The sequence below is a fragment of the Palaemon carinicauda genome, chromosome 20 (assembly GCF_036898095.1).
Source record: "Palaemon carinicauda isolate YSFRI2023 chromosome 20, ASM3689809v2, whole genome shotgun sequence".
Classification (NCBI taxonomy): Eukaryota; Metazoa; Arthropoda; class Malacostraca; order Decapoda; family Palaemonidae; genus Palaemon; species Palaemon carinicauda.
In genome coordinates, this window is record NC_090744.1 from 128,224,125 (window position 1) to 128,250,469 (window position 26,345).

At 34.5% G+C, this 26,345-nt stretch overlaps 2 protein-coding genes and 1 long non-coding RNA gene across 3 annotated transcripts; 2 read left to right on the forward strand and 1 right to left on the reverse strand.

The window, feature by feature from the left end:
- Positions 1–1,822: 1,822 nt before the first annotated feature.
- On the forward strand, positions 1,823–16,250 carry LOC137614459 (uncharacterized). Its single transcript, XR_011039092.1, has 3 exons — positions 1,823–1,915; positions 2,522–2,595; positions 16,162–16,250. It is a non-coding gene; the product is annotated as an uncharacterized lncRNA (long non-coding RNA).
- On the reverse strand, positions 11,897–15,919 carry LOC137614444 (loricrin-like). Its single transcript, XM_068344253.1, has 4 exons — positions 15,806–15,919; positions 13,293–14,462; positions 12,828–13,018; positions 11,897–12,091 (listed from the first exon to the last, which is right to left on the reverse strand). The coding sequence occupies exons 2-4, from the start codon at positions 14,460–14,462 to the stop codon at positions 11,983–11,985; spliced, it is 1,470 nt and encodes a 489-aa protein (XP_068200354.1). The 5' UTR covers positions 15,806–15,919; the 3' UTR covers positions 11,897–11,982.
- Positions 16,251–21,448: 5,198 nt separating the features above from the next.
- LOC137614458 (chondroitin proteoglycan 1-like) lies at positions 21,449–25,257 on the forward strand. Its single transcript, XM_068344267.1, has 5 exons — positions 21,449–21,567; positions 23,908–23,946; positions 24,074–24,172; positions 24,502–24,795; positions 25,092–25,257. The coding sequence occupies exons 2-5, from the start codon at positions 23,908–23,910 to the stop codon at positions 25,221–25,223; spliced, it is 564 nt and encodes a 187-aa protein (XP_068200368.1). The 5' UTR covers positions 21,449–21,567; the 3' UTR covers positions 25,224–25,257.
- Positions 25,258–26,345: the final 1,088 nt, after the last annotated feature.

Here is a 26,345-nt window from a genome sequence, read left to right on the forward strand (position 1 = left end):
GTGTGGGTGTTTTTTTCCACCTTGTCAAGTTAGCTTAAACTAATTGGTTCAAGAGCTCGTGAGTAGTTAACAGACAAGAAAAATTAGCAATTTAGATAGTACTAGAGTAGAAAAAAAAATTCAAACGAAAACCATTAGAAGTTAGTTTTGTAAATAAACTTTTCTACCTTACTGCTCGCATTAGAAAAAGTCATATGGAAAAAGGTTGCTGTTTTCCATAGTTCTTAGTATATATCATATTAAATCTTTTCCCAAAAGATTTATTCCACCTGTAACCAGAATGGTGAATGATCTTCCGAAATTGGCAGTTGAATGAAAGGAACATGTCAATTCGCATCTGTTGAACAGGTCGACATAAGTCACGTTTCATAGTTTATATGAGCCTGGTCTACTCTAACGTTGTTACTGATCGTTGCAACATTCTTCGCTACTTCTCACTCAGTTTATTCTTTTTTCTTCTATTTCCTTTCCGACTGGACTGCTTTCCCTGTTAGTGCTATTGAGTAAAACTCTTAGTGCTATTGAGTAAAACACTTTTTTTTAGCATATGTGCAGCTTAGCAACATCTTAATGGAATATGAATCCAACCTGGTAATTTTTCATGAAAATTCCATCGTAATGATTTTTGGAAATTAAGAGGTCAGTGCATTATTTTCCTAGAATAACTTACTATTTCGTCACGAAGGTTTATATTACAATAGGCCAGATAAAATCTTTATAGTGATATTTAATCCACCAAGGATATGATATTGCTGATGTAACTACGCAATATTAATTCAAGACTTTGAAGTGTAATACAGGTTCTTTTTGCACTTATCAAAGTAGAAATGAGAAGTATAATTCAATTTATTCAAACGATCACACATGAACGAGTCTCAAACGAGAGACATGGTTGTATGAAAATGGGTTGGGTAATGAATATCCTTATTATTAATGAATCTACGCATAATTTAACAATTAATTGCTCATTGTTATGGTGTTGCAAATTAGAAACTGTATACTCGTCGTTGATTCTAAAAAACATCAGTATAATACGTACTTTAAAACAGTTGTGTTAAAAAGAAGCGACAGCGTCTTGCAGCAACGCTTCATGCGGATCGAATCACTGGACCAAGTAAAAATTTTATTTGGTTCGTGCTCGACTAAATGCTCAAAATCTTAATTTGAAACACCACTGCATTTTAACCCTTGCAAAACTGTGAAAATATCAGCATTGTTAAAAACTTCGACAGGTATATTGAAATCTATATTGTTTTAACCATTGGTGAGGATGAGGATGGAGTGGGAAAAGACTCGATACCTGTAGGCTACATAGGAAGGGAAAGCCTAGATTCCCTTGAATAAATAAATATATATATATATATATATATATATATATATATATATTATATAATATATATATATATAATATATATATATAATATATATATATATAATATATATATATATAATATATATATATATATTAAAATGTATGTATGGTACATTGGTATAGTACATTATCTTTAAAATAAAAAGTCAATATCTCAGTGGTTTCCAAAAACTAAAGACAGCATATCTCTGGACTAGTGCAATTAGAGACTTAATGGTGTTTACATAAATTAATATATGTACTACGTTCCATTAAAAAGTGTACACATGCATAAGTCAGTTCCACAAAACATAAGTAATACTAAAATCTTCAATGATAAAGCACAGCAACTCCCGCCATCTGTTGAGGGTTCAAAGAATTGGGTTTGCTTAAAGCACAACATTCATTTCAGGCTCCTTGGTATTTTGTACCATATGCATGTAAGCATAGATGGTGTCCCTGGCAAAATGCATAGCATTGTCAGTTTAGTCATAAATTCCAGTGAAGTTGTTAATAACGTTTATTCTAGCACCGAGTATAGTGATGAATGTTATCATTTCAATTGTAAAGTTTTTAAAGATGTATTTAATAAATTTAACATACAGCTAATGTAGGAACTTTAGAGCTTTCTTGAAAAGAAAAATCTGTATTGTTATAGAATAACACAGGAAAAGCGTTACTAATAAAGAAATGCTGTTTCCTATAGAAGATATGCGTTAATATATCCTACGGTAATGGAGGCTACACAGTGGGAAGTAGGGGTTTTGGATGGGGAAACTTAACTGGGGATTCGATAATTGACGAGTAAACTAACCTTTTCATCTCTACATTATTCTTTGGGGCACATAATAAATTCAAGAAAAATTGCACCAAATATTGACATCCTATGTTCCGAAGTTATTCAACCTTTGTTGACATTCTACGATTCGCATTAACCATTTTAATTTGTTTGCGCATTAGCCGTTCCCCCATTTGCTTTCTACCAATAGAATTACTCCTGTTCATTCGTTTGTGGGCTCCTTTTAGTTCCCTCCTGCTTTTCCAACTAGGGTTGTAATTTAGCAAGTAATAATAATAATAACAATAATAATGATAATAATGGTACACCTAGTATAATGAAAAATTTTTACCAAGCCCATTGTGTCATTTCACAAATACTACATCTTATAGGGAAGAGAAAACTAATTTTTACTGCAACTATTCTGTGAAAATCGCAAAGACAAAGAGGAAGTCTCAGTTATAAGGTAAGGCATTATTTTTAATTTACTTTTAGGTTTTGTGACCTGGGAAGGTAGGTTAGGTGTGTTAGGTTTTGTGGCCTTTTGAACAAATCTCGAAAGTTATATTTTCATTCGGGAAAATCTTTCTATTCCTATAGCTAAGTGTGTTTGTAAATAATTTTACCTTTATTTCCGACGTGAATAATCGCAGTTTTTTCCTGTTTCCCTTCACTTAAAGCCCCAGGTTCTCACTTGCGTCAGTTGGGAAGGGGGAAGGTCAAATAAAAGTCAAAATCGTTAAAAGCACACTATTTACTGTAGGGGAAGATGTTTTTCCTATTGGAAATGATGTTCCATGTTTTAAATTTCTACCAAAAATATCATATATTAGAGAATATATATTAAGTAAAAGGTTTGAGTGGCTTTCAGTGTGTGACAATATTTCTATTTTTTTTTCCAATACTGTTTTTACTCTATTGTGCTAATATCCTTGATTAGAAGCTTTCCTTCTGATGTCCAATGTGTCGGAAAGACCTTTGGTTCTATTTACATATTCAATAGTTTTAATGCTAAATTAGTCTTTTCAGGTACCTTTTTTATTTTCTAACCTGTTTTTAACTTTTATAATTTGTTCATTCTTTAGGATTTTCTATATCGGTAAATATTTTGATTATCTATTCTCAAGAGTTTAATGGTTAATTTATTACAGTGATCTTTTCAGAAAAGATCAATGCATCCTTGTCCATAATATTTGAAATATAGAATAACTTATTGAAAGTAATTTAAATAGCAACTTTTACTTAGAACCCTTCTAAATATATTTCATCATAGGATCTATAATTTGTTCCTACGCGACATATAAACCCTCCACCTTTAATGAGGGAGAATATCTGTAGTGCGAGCTTGAATCCGTCATTGAAAACAGATAATGAACAGTTATCAGACTGGTTAAGGTGTAGGGTGACAAGCCTCGTCTTATTTAGTCAGAGAGTAGTAACTACTTAGACTGCTGTAATACGGCATAATTTACAGCACTCCTACAACCTGACTATACTTTCAGTTTTCTCAATATGGCAAGTGAAAGTGGAATGGATGAAAGAACTTAATGTTAATACTGGGGGTAAGGGCAGATGCAGAAACTTCATGGTGAAGCAGTCTATTGATTGACAGTCCCTCTGTGCTGTAGGGGCATGTCTGTTCACAAGCATTCCCATGCTCAGTGTCGATCATAGCCTCTGGTGCAGTAGCAGTCATATGTCTTGGAGGGGAAAAAGAGCTCAAGGCATCCGTTGGAATTTGACTGGGTAATGGCCAGGAAGACAAAGGTGAAGTCAGTCAGTAAATGCTGCCGCCTTCTTTGTCGACTGCCAGTAAAGAGCTTGGTTTCATCTTTGGGATGGAACACATATATTCGTGGGGATGGGAGGCTGGTAATTTTTTGTTAGACCCACCTAGCCATTTTGTTGCATGATAACCATGTTTTCCATTATTTTTCTCTGATATTGTGTTTAAGATGTTATTACCTTCCACAAAAGCACTGTTTTTCAATGTAATCTGCCGCAAAAGTGTTTTGACGATTTATCATCACCGAAAAGGAATGGAAGAACCCCAGGTGGAAACCAGGTATTGGGTGGGATGAAATTAAAACAACGAATTACTCAAGAAAATAACAGAAGAAACCTATACATCAACAAGAAAACCAACAGAATTAGATAATTTTCAATGCAAAAATACAACTGGGAAAAAAATGCTGAATGACTAAATGCCGCAGTTAGCTCTCAAGCACCCTTCTTTCTCGTCAGTTTCCTTCAGAGCTCCTTTCTCTATTTAATGCATGTTTCTCTAAATTTTATGTAAGAGTATTTTGGTTAATGAACGAACACTAATTATTCACTTGCTGGTCTTTACTCCACTGTGGCTGGCTTTACTTGCAATTAAACATATCTTTGCTTCTCTGTTCTGGCAAGCATTACATGTGCTACTCGTGATAGCCGAGTGGGCGATTATTTTACCAGATAAAAACTTTGTGACCCAACCACCTACACATTACCTCGCAGCTATATCTTTACTTTAGGCTGAAACTTGGTGTGCAATGACTTGCCTTAAAAGTGTAGAATTTTCAGAATCAAGCATGAAAACAAGGACAACTATTTACATGCAAAATGGCACTTGTCCACAAAACTAGCCTTGTAATTGCTTGCACAGAAAATACATTGGACAGTTTTCTTTATTTTCTTCTTTCTAGCTTACTGTGTCACTTCCAGTTATGTCGATCAATAACCTGTACGCAAAAGGCTATTATGCACTGCTTGGAACTCTATTTCTGATGGAAGATAAAACTCTTTTCAGTTATTAGTTAAAAGTTACCTTATAGATTAGTCTGGAGTATGCTCAGATCTTTCCTGTTTGGCACCCATGCCTCCCTCAACCTAAGATTTTTCTATTTGAAAATAAACTGCTGAACTGGATTTTTTAACTAATTTGATGAAGATCCTATCAAAAGGAGTTATTTAAATTTATCCAGATTCTGATTGGCCAATTCGAAGTAAAATTCTTAAAAACGGGAGAGAGAGGCACTTTTGTAAGGCAGAGCTGCTTGAACACGTGAATAGAGAGCACCAAAATATAATGGTGAATAGTAACACTTTAAGAGAAGCTACAGTGTTTCCATTGGAGATTAGTGAGTCTCTACTGCACATTCCGGCAAAAAATTAACACACTACGCAGAGAGGTTAAGTTAAGAGGAATAATATCCAACATAGGAAGTAACGGAAGCTATATCCTGGCAGTGTGAACAACAGCTCAGAGTTTGTAAAATTTCTGATGATTATATGTTTTCATATTATACTATTATCCTGATAATGTATTGAAGAGTTTGTTTTTCACATGTTTTACCAGAGAAAAATATAAATTGCAACAAAGTGTTTGGTGAGATTCTAAGTTTAACATAGGCATCTCCGGAGGAATTTGCTTCGCCTTCATCTGCGGTGGCAAAAGAAGGTGAATGGGAACAGGAGTTGGCATTCCCAAGTCCACGGAGGCTAACTACCAAGAGTCTGAGAGCTCCTTCATGAAGATCCTTGAGCTCCTTCCCGAGTATGATGGTCTGGTGAAAGTGGCTGTAGCTCTACATTCGGGGAGGACTAGGTAATTGATCAACATGTGTGTGCCCCTTGAAGAGCGAAGCCATTATTGCTGTTTCCCTAGTCGGCGTTTGTGGACTTGGTTTTGGATAAGAGTGAATTATCATATCTGTTGATCTAAAAATTCTCTCCATTTGAGTAGGTTAGACAAAATATTGCCTACCCCACTCTGTAGGCAGTAGAGGTTTGTGCCTTGATGGGGGTGGGGGACACTAGGTGGAAAAACTTCTTGGCCTCCCGAGTCTGTAACCATGGAGGCTTCAGGTTTGGCCTCTCCTCATTCTGTCTTGGCTTGACCAGCATTCAGGAAACGGGATATGCTTCGCAAAGTCAATGAGGCTGTCAATGCCGGGGGTTTGAGAGAAGTTTAAGAGCCTTGTGCTATATGGGGGCAATTTGATGACTTTCCTAGCTTTCCAGATATTGAGGCTATGGGCTAACTGGGTGTTGACAAGAGACTTTGGCTTCTCTTTTTTCTCAAAACAAATTAGCATTGGAGTAGTTTTGGTGTTGGCATTAAGGACTTGTTGGTGCATATTCCCATTTCTCTTTTGCTGGAGAGTCGCATGCTGGCAGTAGTGGATATGTTGAGGAATACTTCTCATGACTCCATTATCCCCCTAGCTGTTGCTATAAACAGCCCCGACCCTTCAAAAGGAATGATAACCAGACCTTTGGGTTCAGTAAAACATGCAGGTTTAGGATCAAAGAAGGGCCCTGCACCTGCTTAGGATCCTGGTTCCTCACCACCCGGAACCTCTATACAGAAAGAGCCTGGGCAGGCACGGACCATTCATCCAACCCAGCCCGCTCTTTTCATTAAAGGAAGGGCAGGAGGCAAGAGAAGGTATTATAGAGACTGGAGTATCGCATCTTAAACATGTCTCGATACTGGGGCAATGTGCCAGGGACACTGGGCAGACTCCTGTATTGGAGTGTCCTTTGGGACAGCTACTTGCTACCCATTCTGAACTACCTCCACCGCTGCATCCATTTCCTGGTTCAGATAGTTCGCGATGGAGCACCCAAAGTCTGTAAAAGCCCTGACTTTGCTGGGAGAGGTGGAAGGGATGTTGGAGAAGAACGTGCTTAAGTTGTTAGTGATAGGTCCTCTTGTACCCAACGGAAGAAAAGCGAAGAGTATTTATAAGTCAAGTTTAGGATTTTGCACCATACTGCCAGAGAAAACGGTCAGAATCAACCCTCATGGAGCCATAAAACTCGGCTGAAAATTACAACATCAAAGTTATAGATATACAAGATTCTAATTTTTTTTAGATTATTGCTCGTCATATGCACTTTGAGGATCAACTTACTCCAGCTATATCGAGATATGTGTCTAGTACTGATAATACTCCAAACTATACCACAACTATTGCGTATCATCCAATGATTAATGCAGCAATTATGAACCTCAAAGCAATTCAAGAATGTTTGACGTCCAAACAAAAGGCATTATCTGAAGTACAACAAAATTACACAATTACAACATTTGATTTTGGTGTTTGCACGGAAAACTTCCCTCTGATATGGAGTGAGCCAAAAAAAATAGTAAAGGGATATCATACTCATTGGTACTTTTCACACCTGTGAAACAGGTGCAACGAACAAAGCAATTTAGAGTTTTATCAACCCATTTCAACTTAAAATCTCGCAGTTTGCGGCATATTTATCCTCTGGAACATCAATTTTGAAGAAAAACAGCATAACGTGCTAAACGCACTTAGTAAAGGCCAATCACAGAAAGAAAACTTCGTGATCGACTGCCTAGTGAAAAAATATACCTTTATTCAAATCCATCAAGGGAAAAAAGTTTAAAACAATGTCGTCCAGAGCTATATCACAAAGGATTGTAACAACAAAGATAGAAATCCAATAAAAGTCAACAAGTGAGTTCAATTTCAAAGTGTTTATCAAAACACAGCAACAAGAAAGACAGGAGCATTAGTGACATGTCGTATCCCCTGTCTCCAACTCCATATTTCATAGCAATAGTTGATGGATACTTTACAAAAACATGCAAAGCTTAATGAATGAATTGTGATCACAAATATTGAAAATGGAAAGCTCCCTTCATCAAATGAATGTGCTTTAATTTGGAATGGGAATTCCTTCTTTAATATGAAAGAGGTACCCCTACAACGCAAACTATATCAGAACGTATTTTTCAGAATATACCTATTGCTACCAAAACACTATTTAGCGCAAGCACATACGCTGACAAACTCATCTCTCCCAAATCGGCCGAGCGAGACCGAAGAGGCTGTGGTGGTAGGTTAATAATTGGACTAAATATTCAACGTCCCATACACTGGAAAACTTTTCTCATAATGAAGAAAATAAGGAATCTATCATCAGTTTACAACATCGCCCCTGAGGCTATGATGATATGTTAAAAAGTATCCTTAAAAAACCTATTATCTTTATTGAGGGAGGTCAAGCCTGTCAACTGACAATAGCTGAGGGAAAGGCTTTCAAACATCAATTGCCTGAAGCCTACTCCAACTAAAAAGAAACTGATGGCAGGCTTATCATTCATATCAATTACATTCAGACCAAACTACCACTCATAACGACACCGAGAGTTAGGGCAAAGGACTATTTTTTTTACTTCATTATGCTAAATCTTTCATAGTCGTATTCCTCCTTAATATGGGAGAAAGACTCTTCAACATTAACTAGATAGCAGAAAATTATTCTCAAGACTACATTACAGCCCTTCTATCTCTTATTGCCTTCACTGGTGAAGATTGTACTGCAGCATTCAAAGGCAAGGGAAAGATATGATCAATCAAACTCGAGCCAAAATTCAAAGTCCATTGATATTTTTGCTGAAGTAGGGAAGCAACGGGTTCTTGATGACGTGTATGTTATAAGAGATGAATTGAAGAATTCACGTGTCATTTGCATGGTTTTGGTTACAGAATAAAGTAAGTTAATGAAGCCCGGGAAATAAAGGCCAAGAAACTCGGATGATCGACAATAGATAGGACTATACGGCCAGCAGTCAATTTTGATCTTTGCAGTTTCCCTCATGCAAAAGAGTTCTTGCTCATCATGTGAAGTTAATTACCAAGTGTACAAGTGCTCATGAACAATATCCGAAATTTCCATTTCCTCAGGAGTTTGGTTTTCATAAATTCCGACAAAAACTTGAACCGTTATGGTTCTTAAATATGCTGTTTATGTAGCAACATTTCACTGAACTGCACGATAAACAATCAGTCACGAGTTGCAGCTAGTACAAGTTTTATCAGTAAATACAACAAGCAGCAGATGGTCTCGAAAAGAAATTTTCAAATTAGTCTGATTGCAGTTTTTGGAAGAAAGTCTTTAGAGCCTGTGGAACTTTGTTAACTATTAGAATGGGCTTAAGTTTTTAAACTAATGACTTAATTGGGTAGAATATTACCTTAAGACGTTTGTTACTTTTGAAATTTAAAATTTAATTTGGTAGTATGTGTCCCTCATTACCTTGAAGCTGACAAAACGGTTAATTATTGAAATTGACAAAAATGTTGATGGGGAACCAATTGTCTAATTCAGATAGCTTATCTAATCAAACCTTGTAACGGTGGCTAATTTTGAAGAACCTGTCCCACATTACCTTTAAACTGACAAAAAAAAACCTTTAAGCAACCTTTACTGCAATACTTGGTTTTAATGCAGATGGAGTTTAGGGAACTAGACTGACTAACCAAACCTAGTTAGTTATTGGAAGACTTTTCCGGACTTAAAATGCAGATGGCCTATTTGCTTAGAAGTGTCTAAATGCCTCGAAATTATGACAAAGGGAAGGGTTGTGTGTACGTATAAAATTATTCATTGTGGCTGTGTGATTAGGTTTTAAATATATTAAGATTTTATTAAACAAACTGTTGGGATGGATCAAACTCATATTCCAGAGTTAACCAATAAATTTGCGTTAAAATACCAAAACGTGAAGGCTATGTAAAAACTAGGCTTACATTAAAGTTGAATTTAGCATGTGTAATAATGAAAATTTGAAGCTAATATGAAAATCTGAGTGATGCTATCCTCAACGCACTAAAGCTAGCTCTCAAACCTCACCCACAAATATTGGCAGATTGTCGAGATTTAAAATCTAAGTGGAATTATAAATAAATTGTTGTACTAAAGGGTTCCATACCTGATGTATAAAGTATAGGCATTAAAATAGTTAAAACATACTTTTTTCAAATCAAGACTACCCATTTCATGAATGACCGAATCTTAATGTTTTTTTAATGGATTCCCTGGTAAATTTGAGCAAAGGACTACCATTTTGCACAAAGTATGAAAGTAGTTTCCGAGGGCTGCACAGATCTCATTGCAATATAACCAATGAGTTTTTAGTAAAAGTTGTCGGAACCTCACATTTACTTGGGGGGTATTTCAAGACACTGGAGGTAAAAATTGTCTGTTCCTAAAAGACATTTGCAAGAACCTGTCCAGCCAGCCAACATTATTCAAGACAGCCGAGATCACCTGCGCAATTCAAACAGATACATTTTATACATAATGAAGTAATTTGTGATAATAAATTTCTGAATTTTAGTTTCACAAAAGGCCTAAAAGTCCAATAATAAATGTAGAGACAGTGACATTTCTTGATCAAGCAGTACAATACACTAGAGACTGACAAACACCAAGCCCCTATCCGCACAAGTTAGTGTCAGGCAACGGTTGCAGTGTCAACGGGAAGACTTGCATAGGCTTCGCAAACCTCCATTCTTAACTCACAAGGATGGAGACAAACTAGCTTCAGCGGGACTAGCCCCGGTCTGGCGAACCCCGGTTAGACACTTTACTAACAGTCGGGCCACAACAATCCATTAGTTATATTTTAACTATACTGGCAATCCTACTTAACCTCTCGTCTTTGTCATAACAGCCCTACAATTAAAGTATTGCTGTAAAAAAAAAAAAAAAAAAAAAAAGAGTTATGAATGTATAAAGCCCATTGGTTTCACTAGGCAAGTATGCCGAACTGGAAATCTCTTGATAGTGGAGAGTCTGCCAAAAGACAATGTAGCTTACTCCTATTGGACTTTATTAAACTCACATACTATTTGCAACTATGAGGAGGACCAGCATAAAAAGATAGGAAGTTTTCAAGTAGATCAAAGTACTTCATGTAATAACTATCCTCACCACCTCTCCTCACTTTGATGGCTGCTTTTCCGGTCCCATACAGCAGGGGAACCCCACTCTCTACATGACCTCCACTGTCGTTTTATCTTGTTCGTTCAGAGTATTTAAAGTTTCAAGTCTCATATTCTTCATTTATTGTTAAATCGTCGGTGTCAAGACTCATTTAATAATTAAGTCTTCGGTTACCTCTTTAAAGACTTAATGGCTTCAATCATTCGAATGTTTCGTGGGAGCTTATCATTTAGTCTCCGAGCCGCATATTTAAAGACACTGGAGCCTACAGTAGACATATATAGGTTCCAATAGATTGAAACCATCTAACTCTTCTCGTGTCGCCATTATTTGTTGGCTGTGCAATATGTAGCAATTCTCTCAAGTATTTTGGACGACCGGTTCTGATAACTTATGAGGTTATTGTACATATTTTAAATTCAATTCTCGCTTTAATCGGCAGCCTGTGTAAAACTTTATATCTATTTAGTGTCAAACAAAATACCTCATTACCTTAATCCACTAATAAATTACCTCAAACCCTTTTTACAAATAGAAAAAATCGTGCATTTTGTTCTCTCCAAACTCTAAGCTTGACTTAATTCTTTATTACTTTCAACTAAAGTTTTAGTTCGGGTTCAGACTTTGCTATAAAGAACCGAAAGATACCCCTATAATGTTTAGTTCCCATATTTTGACCTACTAAGTTTGGTGTTGTAAGAGATTAATGTTTTGGATTAATAGCTTTATAAATTAATAAACCTCAGACTAGAAATTCTAGTTTCTGCGAAGTTTGAAGTAAATTAACACCAATAAAAGTTTTTCTTACACCAGCATCGTCTGAGCTCCAGTCTAATACAAATATCTCAAGTAGCATTGATTGACAGAAGACTAGAGTTAACAACGTAAGAAAAAAAAAAATCTTAAACAACAACAACCCGGGTCTTGCTATTAAAACAATGCATTCATAACGAACGAACGAGACAATGTTCTGTTCAAAAAAAAAAAAAAGTTACCACTTCACAAGATCTGGATAAGAATTAAGAATTTTTTTTTTCCTTTACTATAATCTGTAGTTAAAAATTCATAAAATATATAAAAAGTTAGCGGCAAAATTTAAAGATCAGTTGTAGCCATGAGAGAATACAGTATTAACAACAGTCCGGTATTCAGTGGAAACTGCAACCGAAGTAGACAGCGAAGTCCTAACGATCGGAGAAGACAGTGTCAGTCTGAAAATAAACAGAATAAATTGACAAATAGTAACAGTGGAAATTAAGAATTTTAAAGAGCACCCCAATCATGAGTAACAACGCCCCTTTGATAGTTTCTTTAGCTTTTCAAAGTAATTGAACCCAAAATAAGTGAAGTGCCAGAGATGGCCAATCATATTAGCCATTCCAAATATTAAAACATTCTAAGGACAGGCATTTTAAACTATAAATACACATCTAACACTAACTTCAAGATTTTTTCTAGCTGTAGAAACTGTTCCCAACGCAGTAAATAATAGTTAAACGCTGATAAAATATCAACATTCAGCTTCTACCGTTAAAAAAGGCTGTGGATTGGGGTGTCAATTTTGGACATCCAACTTAAGCAAAAACAGTAAGAAAAAAATACTTAAATCTAAAGATAACATTTAGGAAGTTCTAGAATTATTAAAACGAAACTTCAAATAAGTATTTTTAGACTTCTTAAGGATTTATATATTTTTTTGTAAAAAAGTAGCCATCTGAAAGATTGCACATCCAAAACAAAAATACAGCGATTGCACATCCAAAACAAAAATATAGAATATCGAATAAAAAAATTTAGTTTAACTTCAATGTTTTAAAAAAATTTAACCAATATACCTACGCATTGCAGTCTTTCTTTCACTTAAATTCCAAACCTGATTTCTCAAAAAGAAAAATAAGTTAAGTTTAAAAACCTGATTTCTCGAGAATAAATAATTAAGTTACTTACGTTTGAACAATTACAGTCGTGAATGTAGTTTGCGAGATCAAGTGGGCACTGTGAGTAATGGTATAGAAATCTACAGAAACTTCAGTCACGTAAACGAAGTTAGACTTCGCAGTAGTTACAAACTCTGTTACTGGTCTCTCTTCAACTGTAGTAGTTAGTGAAAATATATCATCCACTTGGGTTTGGTGGAGCTGTTGGGGAAAAAAATAAAGTTAACTTTCAAGTGAAGCTTTGTCAGATTAGATTTGCAGCAATTTGAATTCCTAAAACAGTCAAGTGTAGAAGTTTGAAATACTTCAAAAATAGTTCATAATAAAAGCAAAGTGATGCAATAAAGAATTAAAGCGATATAGTCTCTCTAAACTACGGTGTTAAATTTAAATATTTAAAATAACAGTTAAACTTGGGTTGACATTTAAAATACACTTAAAAACTTATTAGTGAATAAACACTAAAAATACTTACTCCTCTAGTAGTAACAGTAACTGTATTATATGCAAATCCAGTTATAGTAACTGGTACACTATTTAGGATGGTTTCAGTTACAGTTACAAAGCTGTCTATTGTTGTAGTATCTGTCACAGTTATGGTTTCAGGAGCCAGAATTTGGAAGTTGCCCTGGTTTGAGGAACCAAAAGACTGGCTACCAAATCCCTGGTTGACAAACCTGATGCCAGATCCACTGCCTTGACCAGAGCTAGAGATAAAGCTGCCCTGTCCCCGATTGATAAAACCAGATCCAGTTACAAAGCCATCTGCCCCTCCAAACACTGGACCGGAACCAGAGACACTGCCTTGACCAGAGCTAGAGATAATGTTACCCTGCCCCCTATTTATAAATCCAGATCCAGTTACAAACCCATCTGTCCCTCCAATCACTGGCCCGGAGCCAGAGACACTGCCTTGACCAGAGCTAGAGATAATGTTACCCTGACCCCTATTTATAAATCCAGATCCAGTTACAAACCCATCTGTCCCTCCAATCACTGGCCCGGAGCCAGACACACTGCCTTGACCAGAGCTAGAGATAATGTTACCCTGACCCCTATTGATAAATCCAGATCCAGTTACAAAGCCATCTGTCCCTCCAATCACTGTTCCAGAAAACTGGTCACTTGACCCCTGATTTTGAGTAAACCCAAAATTGGACCCACTAGATTGACCAACTGATCCCTGATTTATGAACTGTATACCTGTACCAGAGACAGATTGTCCAGAAGTAGTTCCTGGCTGGCCCTGGTTTACAAACAAATTGCCTGAACCTGCAGGACCCCGCCCACCAGTTACAGCTTGCCCCTGAGTGAATCCAGAACCTTTGGAAAAGCTACCTTGACCACTGCTACCTCCTATTATCGAGCCCCCTATATCAACACCAGCTGGAGCTGCAAGCCCAACTCTTATATTAGAGGATCCAAAGTTTTGCCCGGAACTAGAGCCAAAGTTTGAGCTTGTTCCAGAAGATCCTGTGCTACCAGATACAAAGAAGTTACCACCCGCACTAGAACCAAAGCTTGAGCCTGGGCTAATTATTATTGGACCAGAGAACCCAGAACTACCGAGTCCCAGAGTTCCAGCACTAGCGCGCTCATTCAGGAGCAGAAGAGCAACCAATACTGGTGTAACTGCAGAATACATCTGAAAGTTAGAATAAAAGGGGTGAATTAAAAATTAAGCCATTACCAACTAACTTTACATTTACAGTGTTTAGGAACATTCAGTACCGAAGGTTTTGAGCATCCTGAACTGAAGGTCATTAAGAATTTATTTTCAAAAGAAAACTAACATAGTAAGCTTTAAAAGTGATAAGTAATAAATCCAAGGCCCTCTTCACAAAACTCTCGCCAATAATTACCATTCAAATTTGTCAAATTAGAGGTTACACTAAAAATTTTAAATATTTATTTAATCTATATAGCTTCAGGATAATTTTTAAAAAGCTTCAGGATACTATCTGGATAAATGTCATTTGATATCCCGTCAGAGAAGTTTAACCAGAAATTTTGCAAACACCTTTTAGAAAATATTTAACGTAACTTATGTTAAAGAAACTTTGAAAGCTATAGCGTTTAGAAATGTTTATATCAAAATGGCCACTTACAAAATGGTTTAGCATTCTATAGAATAATTTTATTTTCTAGCAGCTCAAAGATTTTGCACTAGCCCTAAGTTTAATAAACACTACCTAGTCTTGCGACACAAGATCTATTTTTACTCTTAAGAAGACTATAGCTGCTCTACGAAAACGTACGGTTAAAATAGTACCCAACATCTAAATGTGTAAATTTACGAAAGACCGGAGACTTTTTTTATTACTTCAGGAATACCTACGGCCAATTTTTACCTTTGTATATGAAATTTTCGACTTTCACCAAAATAAAAATCATAAGACTTATTAAAAAAAGTTACCCTCCAAAGAAACTTACAGTAAAGGTTTTGAAAAGCTTAGTTTACGCTGAAAGAAAAACTTTAGCAGAATCCACAGTAGTTCAAGTTAGATAAAAAATAAAATAAGTCTTAAAAGTATCATATTTAGGATGCATTTGCTCAGCTATAGTATCAAAAAGTGATAAAGTAGCTAGCATACATTCACTTTTAAAGTAACCATAGACAGCACATAACTAAAATAAGAGTTTGAACTAAAATAGTGAACTTTAGTAGCCGAATAAAAAAAAAAAAATAGATACAGAAAATAAGTCAATATCTCTCACTCAGGAAGTTTCAGTAAGGCTTCATTTAAGTTAATAAATAAATAAAGGAAGAAAAGTTTAAAAGACGAAGTTATTTGTTTCCCCAAAGCCCATTTCCAAGCAATCATTGCACCATTATCAAGTACACTCAGGTGGGTTACGCAAACTTGTATGAAATTATCTATAGCAAACAATTCAGCACGGCTAATACTAAAAGCAAAAGTTTCAAAACGAATCATCTAAATTAGAACCATCGGGAATTAAAAAACGCACCCAGCTTTACAAACTCACCGCAACAATAACGTAGTAATTCTTTTCAATTAATATGTTGCACCCAGGAGACTGTTGTAACTGATGAGAGGGAGAAATGAGGGCTTACTTATAACGTCCCTCTCGCAATTATAAGAATACCATCGTCCTTGGACTGGGAAAAGCCTACCAAAACAACCTAATAATAGATGGCGCCAGTGTAGTTATTTAATCTTTTTTTTTATCCTATTTTCTTTTAGTAATATGTCCCATTATACCGGTTTCCAAGCATACATGAATAAATTCAACCCATGCTAAGAATTCATTGTAGGCGGAAATGTTATATACTGATGTGTTGGGAAAACAAAGAGGTGAATAATTCTCATCCTTTTTTTTAGGTTACATTGGTATCTGGAGTGTTAGCAAATTCATGATGGCCATCTCTACTGTGTAGCTAATGCATTTCTGATAGCTGTTTAGTGAGTATATTCGGTCGAGATTTATCAAAATTCAGAATTTCATCAAAAGAAAATAGTTCCTGGACTAGATCTTATAAAGATCTATAATTGATCTCATTGTCTCCATGATTAAATTTTCCATCTTTTGATGTAAGCTACACTGCATGTTATTCATATTTTCACCTTACAATTTCTCAGAAATGTTTAGAAAATATGGGATTTTTCAGTAGTTTTTAACATTGGTATTCTAAAGCTTCCTTTCATGAACTCGTATGGAATATTTTGGTCTGTATTAGTTTTATATCACGTAGATATATATATATATATATATATATATATATATATATATATATATATATATATATATATATATATATATATATATATATATATATATATATTGGCTTCCCTTTAAGACTACTACATATGCTTGTTCCCCCGCACAGGGTATGAATAAAAATGATTAGCTTGGCACACCTTTTGCCCTTGGTGCAATTCGCAGATAGCACTGAACTGGCAAACTTACTTAACCCATGTAACATTTTGAATTCATTTTATAAGATTCTATTGATTATCCAATTTTTATAACAAATTAAATATAGAAGATCTTTACTATACTAATGATCATCATCATTATCATTTGGTGTTTTATTGTTTTTTTAACTTTTTCCTGTTGCTGTATTATAGTTCTACATTTTTTTTTTTATATGTAAGATGGCAGACACACATCAGATACAATGCAAGTTAAAAACTATGCCTCATATGTGGGAATAATTCGCCCAAAGCAGTGTTTTATGGACTGAAAGATTCGATTTCATGGAAAACTCTTCAAGATGCTGCTAACATTAGCTTTTTTCGAATCAATCACATCATTACGTGTAAAAGAAAGTTGTGTTCTGATATTCATTATCATCGGAAATGTAGGTCAACATATACCCACAAAAAAGCTTAAGTAAGGGTACAGTACAGATACAAGCTGGGGGTTCAGCATTTAGTGCTCAAGAAATATCTGAAACACATTCATTACGGAAAGGAAGTACTTCAGAGTATTCATGTGTTTACGGCCAAAGGCGCATTTTCTACGAGAAGGAATGAAAGTATATGAAGAGAACATATCAGTGTTTTCCTTTGATGTAAGCAGTGCTAATGAGGGCTGATAAAACTATTAGTGATATAACTATTGAGAAGTGAGATGAAAGACTTACAATTATTGCTTCAAGAGATGTTATGTCGGCTGAAGCACACTACCATGCCTCCTGTTATAAAATTACATACATATTGTCTCAATGACATATCTGTAAATGATAAATCTAAGGATAACTTGCCTTGACTGAAAACCAGGCTTTGCAACAGCTGTTTGACTATATTCGAATGGATATTTTCAAAGATCCTACTCAGCGACCTTACTAAAATTAGGATCATTTTTGTTTGAAAAGGGAATGAAAATAAAAGTCCCGTAAAAAAAAAAAAAAAAAAAACCACACACGCAGGAATTTGAAAAAGGAGTTTGGTAAGACTTCAATATTTTTCATTGCTGGAAGAATCACATATAAGCGACCTTCAAGCTTATCACCAGATTTCATTGTTTGTGAGCTGATTGGATATCAAGCAAAACAATGCTTACACTAGGAAAGACAATTGCTCACAATTCATTTGTAAGGCAACATCAAATTTGGATGACATAATTAGGTCAGATTGTATCAAAGGAAAGCATTGACCTCCAAAACCGCAAAGATCTTGACAATAACTACGTTGAGATCTCTCTCTCTCTCTCTCTCTCTCTCTCTCTCTCTCTCTCTCTCTCTCTCTCTCTCTCTCTCTCTCTCTCTCTCTCTCTCTATCTCTCTCATCACGAATACAAACACACCTATCTTTGTAATTATCTTGAATCTTGATATCTGCATCACCTGTAAATTACTGATCTCTGGATTCTGTTTTCATTTTCCAATATGATTTAAATTAAGTTCTTCGGATATCAATTTGCCTTCTAGATAGGTACAATTCGAGACGGGTATTATGTTTGGAACGTGTAGTTTCCCTAGTTGAATGCCGCTCATTATCATGCTAATTACTTTTTTTTTTTTTTTTCAAGAAGTGCTTGTAGTTACCTGAACTACAAAAATTTGGATGGGAAGAATTTGAAATAAAACACATAATTAATAATGTAAAACTGTTTAATTATATAGATCCACCCAATATATATATATATATATATATATATATATATATATATATATATACATATATATATATACATATATGTATATATACACACACACACACACACACACACATATATATATATATATATATATATATATATATATATATATATATATATATATATATTTATGTGTGTGGGTGTGTGTGTGTGTGTGTGTGTAGAAAATCCAACGGTTATTCACAATTATTTGCTTTCGATCTTGTAAAAACAACTGTTTTTTCAATCCCAGAAATTTTTATTTGGATATATGAATTATTCTAGGAACAATTCACTCCACCGCCAAAAATAATCATTCAACCCATACCGAAATAAACGTTTGCTGTTGCTTTACTATAGCAGATATCAGCAAGAAAATTGGTATGGACAAAATAAATATCCATCCCCCAATTCCGTGAAAATTTCATTCAGACGGGGGAAGATTTCATTTTGATACGTGATTTATTCTAGGAATAATTTACTCCACCACCAAAAATAACCATTTAATATATACCGAAATAAACGTTTTCTGTGGCTTTTCTATTATTATTATTATTATTATTATTATTATTATTATTATTATTATTAATTGCTAAGCTACAACCCTAGTTGGAAAAGCAGAATGCTATAAGCCAAGTGGCCCCAACAGGGAAAATAGCCCAGTGAGGAAAGGAAACAAGGAAAATTAAATATTTTAAGAACAGTAACAACATAAAAATAAATAATTCCTATGTAAACTATAAATACTTTAACAAAACAAGAGGAAGGAAAATTAGATAGAATAGTGTGGCCGAGTGTACCCTCAAGCAAGAGAACTATAACCCAAGACATTGGGAGACCATGGTACAGAGGCTATGGCACTACCCAAGACTAGAGAACAGTGGTTTGAATTTGGAGTGTCCTTCTCCAAGAAGAGCTGCTTACCATAGCTAAATAGTCTCTTCTACCCTTACCAAGAAAGAAAGTAGCTACTGAGCAATTGCACTGCAGTAGTTAATACCTTGGGTGAAGAAGATATCAACATGAAAATTACTATGGACAAAGTAAATATCTATCCCATAAATCCCTGAAAATCTCACTTAGATATGTGTAGTATTCTACGAGTAATTTACGGCGCCGCTAGAAATCTGCCTCCCACGGATATAGAAAAATGGCTACTGTAACTTTACTATGGCAAGTATCAATACGACAATTGATATGAATGTAGATCACATAACATCCATCAAAGCCTGTGAAAATCATTTAGATATCCTTAAAGCTGTATGAGTAGTTTGCTGCTCTTCCTCACTGATTTTTTTAGCTAAAAGTCGTCACTTACGAACTAAAGTGACAGCCAGGGCATGTCTAGTAGGTATAAACATGAAAATTGCCAGAAACAAAGCTTATATATTTCTAAATATTCCTTAAAATTTCATTTAAATATTATTGGTATAGGAGTTATTGACTCCGCCGCTGAAAGTATCAGCTGCTCCCCCATCCCCCCACCCCCGCCTCCGCTCCGAAATCCACGGTTGGGGAATACAGGTTGACTGGGCTATGGGTTGGGTGAGATTGGTTCGCGAAAATTTTGGCATTTCATATTAGGTCACTCACTTCGTTCGCAATAAATATATCATAGCCCATTCAAATTATTGTTCTGTAATAAGTTTACTTGTATAATTAATTGTATAACCGATATGTATAAAACTTCATAGTTACACCACGGAGGAGGTTATAGGACCATTACGTATTGCTAAGACTTAACCTCATGAGATAAATCCCTTTTTTTTTTCTGAATGCAGATTTTAAAAGTCAAATGGATTTATTTTTAAAAGGCAAAGAAATTAATTTTTAAAGGGCAAATAGATTTATTTTTAAAGGGCAAATAGATTTATTTTTAAAGGGCAAATAGATTTATTTTTAAAGGGCAAATATTTATTTTTAAAAGGCAAAGATATTCATTTTTAAAGGGCAAAGAGATTTATTTTTAAAGGGAAAGTGTTTATTTCTAAAAGGCAAAGAGATTCATTTTTGAAAGGTCAAGAGATTTAATTCTAAAATTCAAAGAAATTTTTTTTTTCAAAAGGCAAAGATATGAATTTTAAAAGGCAAAGAGATTTATTTTCAAAAGGCAAATATATTTATTTTTAAAAGGCAAAGAAATTCATTTTTTAAAGGCTAAGATATGTATTTTCATAAGGCAAAGATTTGTTTTTGAAAGGCAGATATATTTTTAATAGGAAAAAAAATGTGTTTTGGGGTCCATAAACACGTTTTATCGGATTCGGAAAAGTGCCTCTTTTTAATAATTTAACGTTTTTTAAGAAGCAGAGATTTAATAGATAGAATTTAGATTTATATCCACACCCTAGTTTTACTTCTAATTTAATATTTCATCAACCAGATTTACTGTAATCTATAATTCATCTCTCCCGAACTTATTCGGGCCAACTATCAGGCTGACAAATCTTCCCTCTTTAATATTAATTGAACGATGGATAATGTATGTCCTTGTAAAATATAAGTTTATCTTTGGTAACATAAATGACCATCATATCTATAAGAATATTTACCGGAATCTCAGACAAAAATTACTTCGACAAATTGACTAAAATGGTAATTTTTCAAACTTGGGAAAATTCTCATATCATTTTCACAAGGAGTAATTTTTTTCTTTGTTTCAGCGTTCAAGCATTACGGTTACTCACAACAAATTAGTCTCTTATACGATGCTTTAATCAGTTATGATGGTGCACAATGATAAATTATAGTTTATCCTGCCTCAAGAAAAGTGATGTGGTATGCTATTACATAATACATTGAACTTTGTGTTCTAGGGAAGAACTTTTGAAAACGTTTCGTCATTCTTGTCAATTTACATATTTTATTTTATTTATTTATTTATTTATTTGCACCTTATCCTTATTCACCGGAGTCTTCGACTGAATCGCTCTTTAGCACTTAAACAAATGATGTCATCCCTGAAGTAAGTAGTTCTGTAACAGTAAAACAACCTTATGCAGTGGTAACTCAACCACCAGTACTGTGTGCTATTAGCTGTGGCGAGGTTCCAAACCGAGGTATAATCCAAGCTTTCGGGACATTCTTAGTCAGTTGTGATCCAGCATTCTAGCTTAAACAGCAAAACTTCCTTACGTGAACTAAAAGTATGTATAGTGGATTCGTAATCGTTTGTGTTCAATTTGGTAGCTTATTTGTCAAAATGGTATGAATTATATAGTTAATAGTGGTGTAATGTGTTTAGTTGCATGTTTATTAATGCAACCGAATGTGTGATGACTCGTGGGTTGGCTAATTTTGCATTTTGTTCACTCTATAGTAAACTGTTAAGTGTTATGGGTTCGACTGTAAGCGATGTTCAGCGTAATATTAAAACTCTCTCAAGATTACTAATCTTGTGTGTCTTTGTAATTCCATTGATTCTAATTTTATTGTAGTAAATTTATTTTATTGTAGTAAACTTAATGGTTACTATAATTCTAGGAGAAATTCCGGTGACATTAATCTCTATTATTTAATCACTAGGTTAAACGACTGTTTAGTGTTAATATTGGTTTCGCTTATTCTTTTAGTACTCTAAAACTTTAAGACTTAATCCCAATTATTTCATCACTAGGGATAGACGACTGTTGAGTGTTTATATTGGTTTCGCTTATTCTTTTAGTACTCTCTAAAACTTAAAACTTTTTCGAATAAAGTCAAACTTACAGCAACCAGCTTGTATTTTGGTTGTCCCTTCTTACCAAGCACGGGTTCTTGTGACGCTGCAGTTTGTAGATGCAACCCGTCTGTGTTTCTAGTGGAAAACCCTAGCACTCGTGTAATTTATGACTAACGTAATATACTTTTGACGCTAGGAAAGTTCTCTAAACATGAAATAATGTTTGCCATTTACATGCCTCTCGGCCTTTATACAAAGCCTTGTACTAAATGTTGAGGATGATTTCGAATGGTAATTGCTCTATAGTTGATTAGGAAGTTCTCTATAAATACTCGGTAGACTATTATCTTAGAATTTATCTATAAATTTTGCACATAATTTTCTACTAATTGCCAACTTTAAGTTATAACTGGTATGGCAATATTCTGTAAACTACTAATTCTGATTTTTTACTGTACACCTAACTACGAATTCTGAAGATTTACTGTACAGCGGTTAATATTGCTGAAAGTTATTCTTTTATTTTTTATCTCGTATTTTCATTTTTCGTTCTTATTAATCCTATAAAAATATTCCTTAGAATATCAGGTTGAATGTACACTGGTCGACTTTGCAAATACTTTATCTTTAGTATAACCAGGCCATACAAATTATAAATCGGAAAAATCTACTTTTTAAAGCTATAGTTTTTAATTTTGAAAGACAAAATAGTACATAGTACTTTAGGAAACTTTTTAATTGCCATATACATAATTTAGAATCTAAAGTCTACTTAAAATATCTATGTATAACTTCTAAAAGTGGCTCGGGATTAGAATAGTAGTTCACCTTTAATTCATCTATATTTGATTTTATTGTCCATTTCTTTTAGTCATATTTGCACAGACTCGCAGCGGTGCCCTTTTAACTCGAAAAAGTTTCTTGATCACTGATTGGTTGGACAAGTTAATTCAAACCAATCGGCGACCAGTTAACTTCTCTGACCTAAAAGGGCACCGTTGCGAGTCTGTGCAAATATGACTCGCTAAAAGATATTGACTATAGTACAGATCATGATGAATCTACCAGTTCCATAGCCAGTATCTTAACTTGTAACGGAATAATCGGTGCCAATCACTGTAAGCTGTCGCTTATAAATGGGCTCCTTAAGATTGCAACAGGTGGAATTTGGGGCTTGAACTAGTTCTAGAGACCGTACCTGTATTCTTGAAAGTTTAAAGCTAGCGAATCCTTTGAAACTTTATGCTAGTGATTCACTGTTCTTAAATTTTAAACTACTAAAAAGAAAGTAAATTCCTAAATTCAAACTATTTAGAATTAGCATTTGGACAATCCTGAAATTTTAAAGGTTTTGAATATTTGAAACTAGCGGAGAATTAATGCTTAAGACTGAAACTAGTGGAGAATCCGTATTTGAGAATTAATCTACTCATAAAGAGAGTACAGCTTACTGGAGAATCTTTACGGCAGAAATAGATTCGAGGGAAACTGCGAATGCCCGTCATTTTTTTATTTCTTTATAATTTTTCTTATTGCTCTGGTATCGCTAAAGTTTTAATATCAAACTTCACATTTTAAGATGTGGCCTAAAATGTGCCTGGAACTGGCATAAGGTTATACTTTCCTAAGTATATAGGAGTTTGACAATTAGGAAATTTAAGACTTTGCAATTAGAAAACATGATTTAAGTCTACATTTACCAATGTTACGGTTATTTTTCAATGATTTGTATGATAATCTTTAACGCATATTTGATTATAAGCCTGTTTTTAAGTATCGTTGCTGCCTCCTACACTGGTTGAAATCTTTATATTTTTTTTTTCAGATGGCTATTCTCATTGTCCTAACTGCCTTCTTTGCACTGGTGAGTTTGAGTAAAAACTGTTCAGTCCCTACGTTGGTTTATACGTGAAGAAATTTAGTCCAATTTATTTTTGTAAAGCTTGGAAAACTAACAATTTGCAAAAGCTAACATTCTAATTTTGTTATAGGCGAACTGCCAGATAGCCCCAAACTATGAAACTCACAGGCTTACTTCTGCACTGGCACCGGCAACAGTAACTCCTTTTACCGAAACTAGAACAGAAACTGTAAGTAATATATTTTCATAGATTATAGACTTGGATTGATTGGGAATATGGAAAACTTTCAATATTTATGCGTAACTATACTTTTAGGACCTTGAGCAGTTGGCTCTAACTTGCAATTTTGCTCCCCAGCGAAGTTAATTATAAATCTATTTACTCAATAGTACTGCAGCATCTTCAGTTATTAGTAATTTTAATTTTTCTCATTACTGCAATATTTTACTTTAACCTTTATAGTACTGCAATATCTCCCATTAGTAAATTTAGGTTTTTTGTTCAATACTGCAATGTTTTTACTTCCACAATTGGTAATTATCTTTAAATTTCCTCAGGTTTTCAAGACTCATCCCCTAAGAGTGAGAGTAACTAGTGATGTCTGGATAACAGAAACTACTAATGTCAATGAACTGGTAACTTCGTTTGTCACTGTGTACAGTTACTTCCCGGCTAATCCAAGAACTGTTACATCTGTTATGAGGGTGACTTCAACACCAGTTATAATTAGTACCATAGAAATAATGGTCACACCAACACTGACAGTAACTTCAGTATTCACTAGCTTTGTAACGACTACCCAGACTGTGAGGTTTTGGCAGAGTATCACCCACGTCTCTGTTGCACATTCTGTAAGTATGAACTATTTAAAACTATCTAAAAAAAAAAAATATATAGCAAGAACAGTCCCGTGGAAATACTGTTCATGGGAAATTCTCTACCTCAATTATAGAAAAAGGCTATGACTTAACTTTTATTAAACAGCTCTCTTAAGTTATTTCTCTTATCCATATGTGAAAGTTGGACGCCTATCTTATAGCAAAGTTTGAAACTTAAGCTCTTAACATAAAACCTCTTATTTTTCTCCACGGGTATGCATTCTAATTTAAATCCTGACACTTTGAAACCTTTATCTTTCTACCCACAGATATTGACAGTGCCAGTGTGGAGCACTCAAACGTTGGTTCAAGAAGAAACTACCACAGTAACCCAAGAGTTCACCACTACTGTAACATCTTTTACAAGTCGCCTGAATAGGGGGTACCTGCCGCCTCAGTAAAATTTTTCTAACCTATTTATAATTTTTTTTAAACTTTAAGCCATTTAATCCCAAAATTAAATGAGAAACTGAACTTTGTATTTGATTTTCCGATCCTTTTAAGAAAAATTGCTTTAGTCTTGGTAAAAAATAATTTTACGTAAAACTATATATTCCCTATAATATACTGTTATTAATTCTAATTGATCATTCTATAAAGTTTACAAATCGGGAAAAAATGTAAATTTTTTTTTTTTTAACAAAGATGTGTGCACAAAAAAAATAATTAGGTTAAATTATTCTTGATAAAACCGTTGCTGTCATTTAACTAAAACTTCGTAGTTGCCCCTGAGGATACTGCAGTAGTTAAAATAGCTTCACATGATACTTGCAGAGGAAACTTTAAAATCGGGTAGCAAACCTAAAGTATATACGATGTAAGCGTTATATAGCTATCGTTGGTATCTGGGACAAGCTTGATCTATATGTAGACAGACAAATATGTTGAAAATTTATGACCAGTTTACATTGGTTTTTCTAATTGGTAATTCAGGCCCTGCTGTTAAAGGTGGATTCTTGTGTGAATATCCATTTAATCATTAAAAGCTCTTCCAGATGTTGGTGTTTATCAAACCACGTGTCTTGTATTTTTAACGACAAATTCTTAGTGGTGATTAACGGAGTGGATGGATACAGAAGTTCACTCCAGTCAAATTTTATAAGACATCAAAGTAGAAAATAGTTGGAAGATCTATGGTCAAGGTCCTTACTTTCTGAGATTATCATTCTCGGTGATATTTTGCTAGGAAGATCTGGGCTAATGGGTAAGAGGATTAAAGTATCCTCGAGTCTGTATGATGTTTAGGATATACTGCAATATGAAATACCGGCAAATGTTAATCTAATAATAAACACCGTCGAACTAGGAGTTGTATCTTTTTAAAAGCGCTCCATTTCTTTTCCATGAGTGCTCACGCACAACTACAATGTATGTATTTATATGTTCGTTTATTATTAATTTTTATAGACACTTGCATAATGTTAGGCAAAAATTATCTTTGACGTCTGCGTCGTCATGGGTTGTCCTCTCCCACGGTAGGTGAGTGTTTTTTATACTACCCTTGTAATCTCTGTAAAAACCGT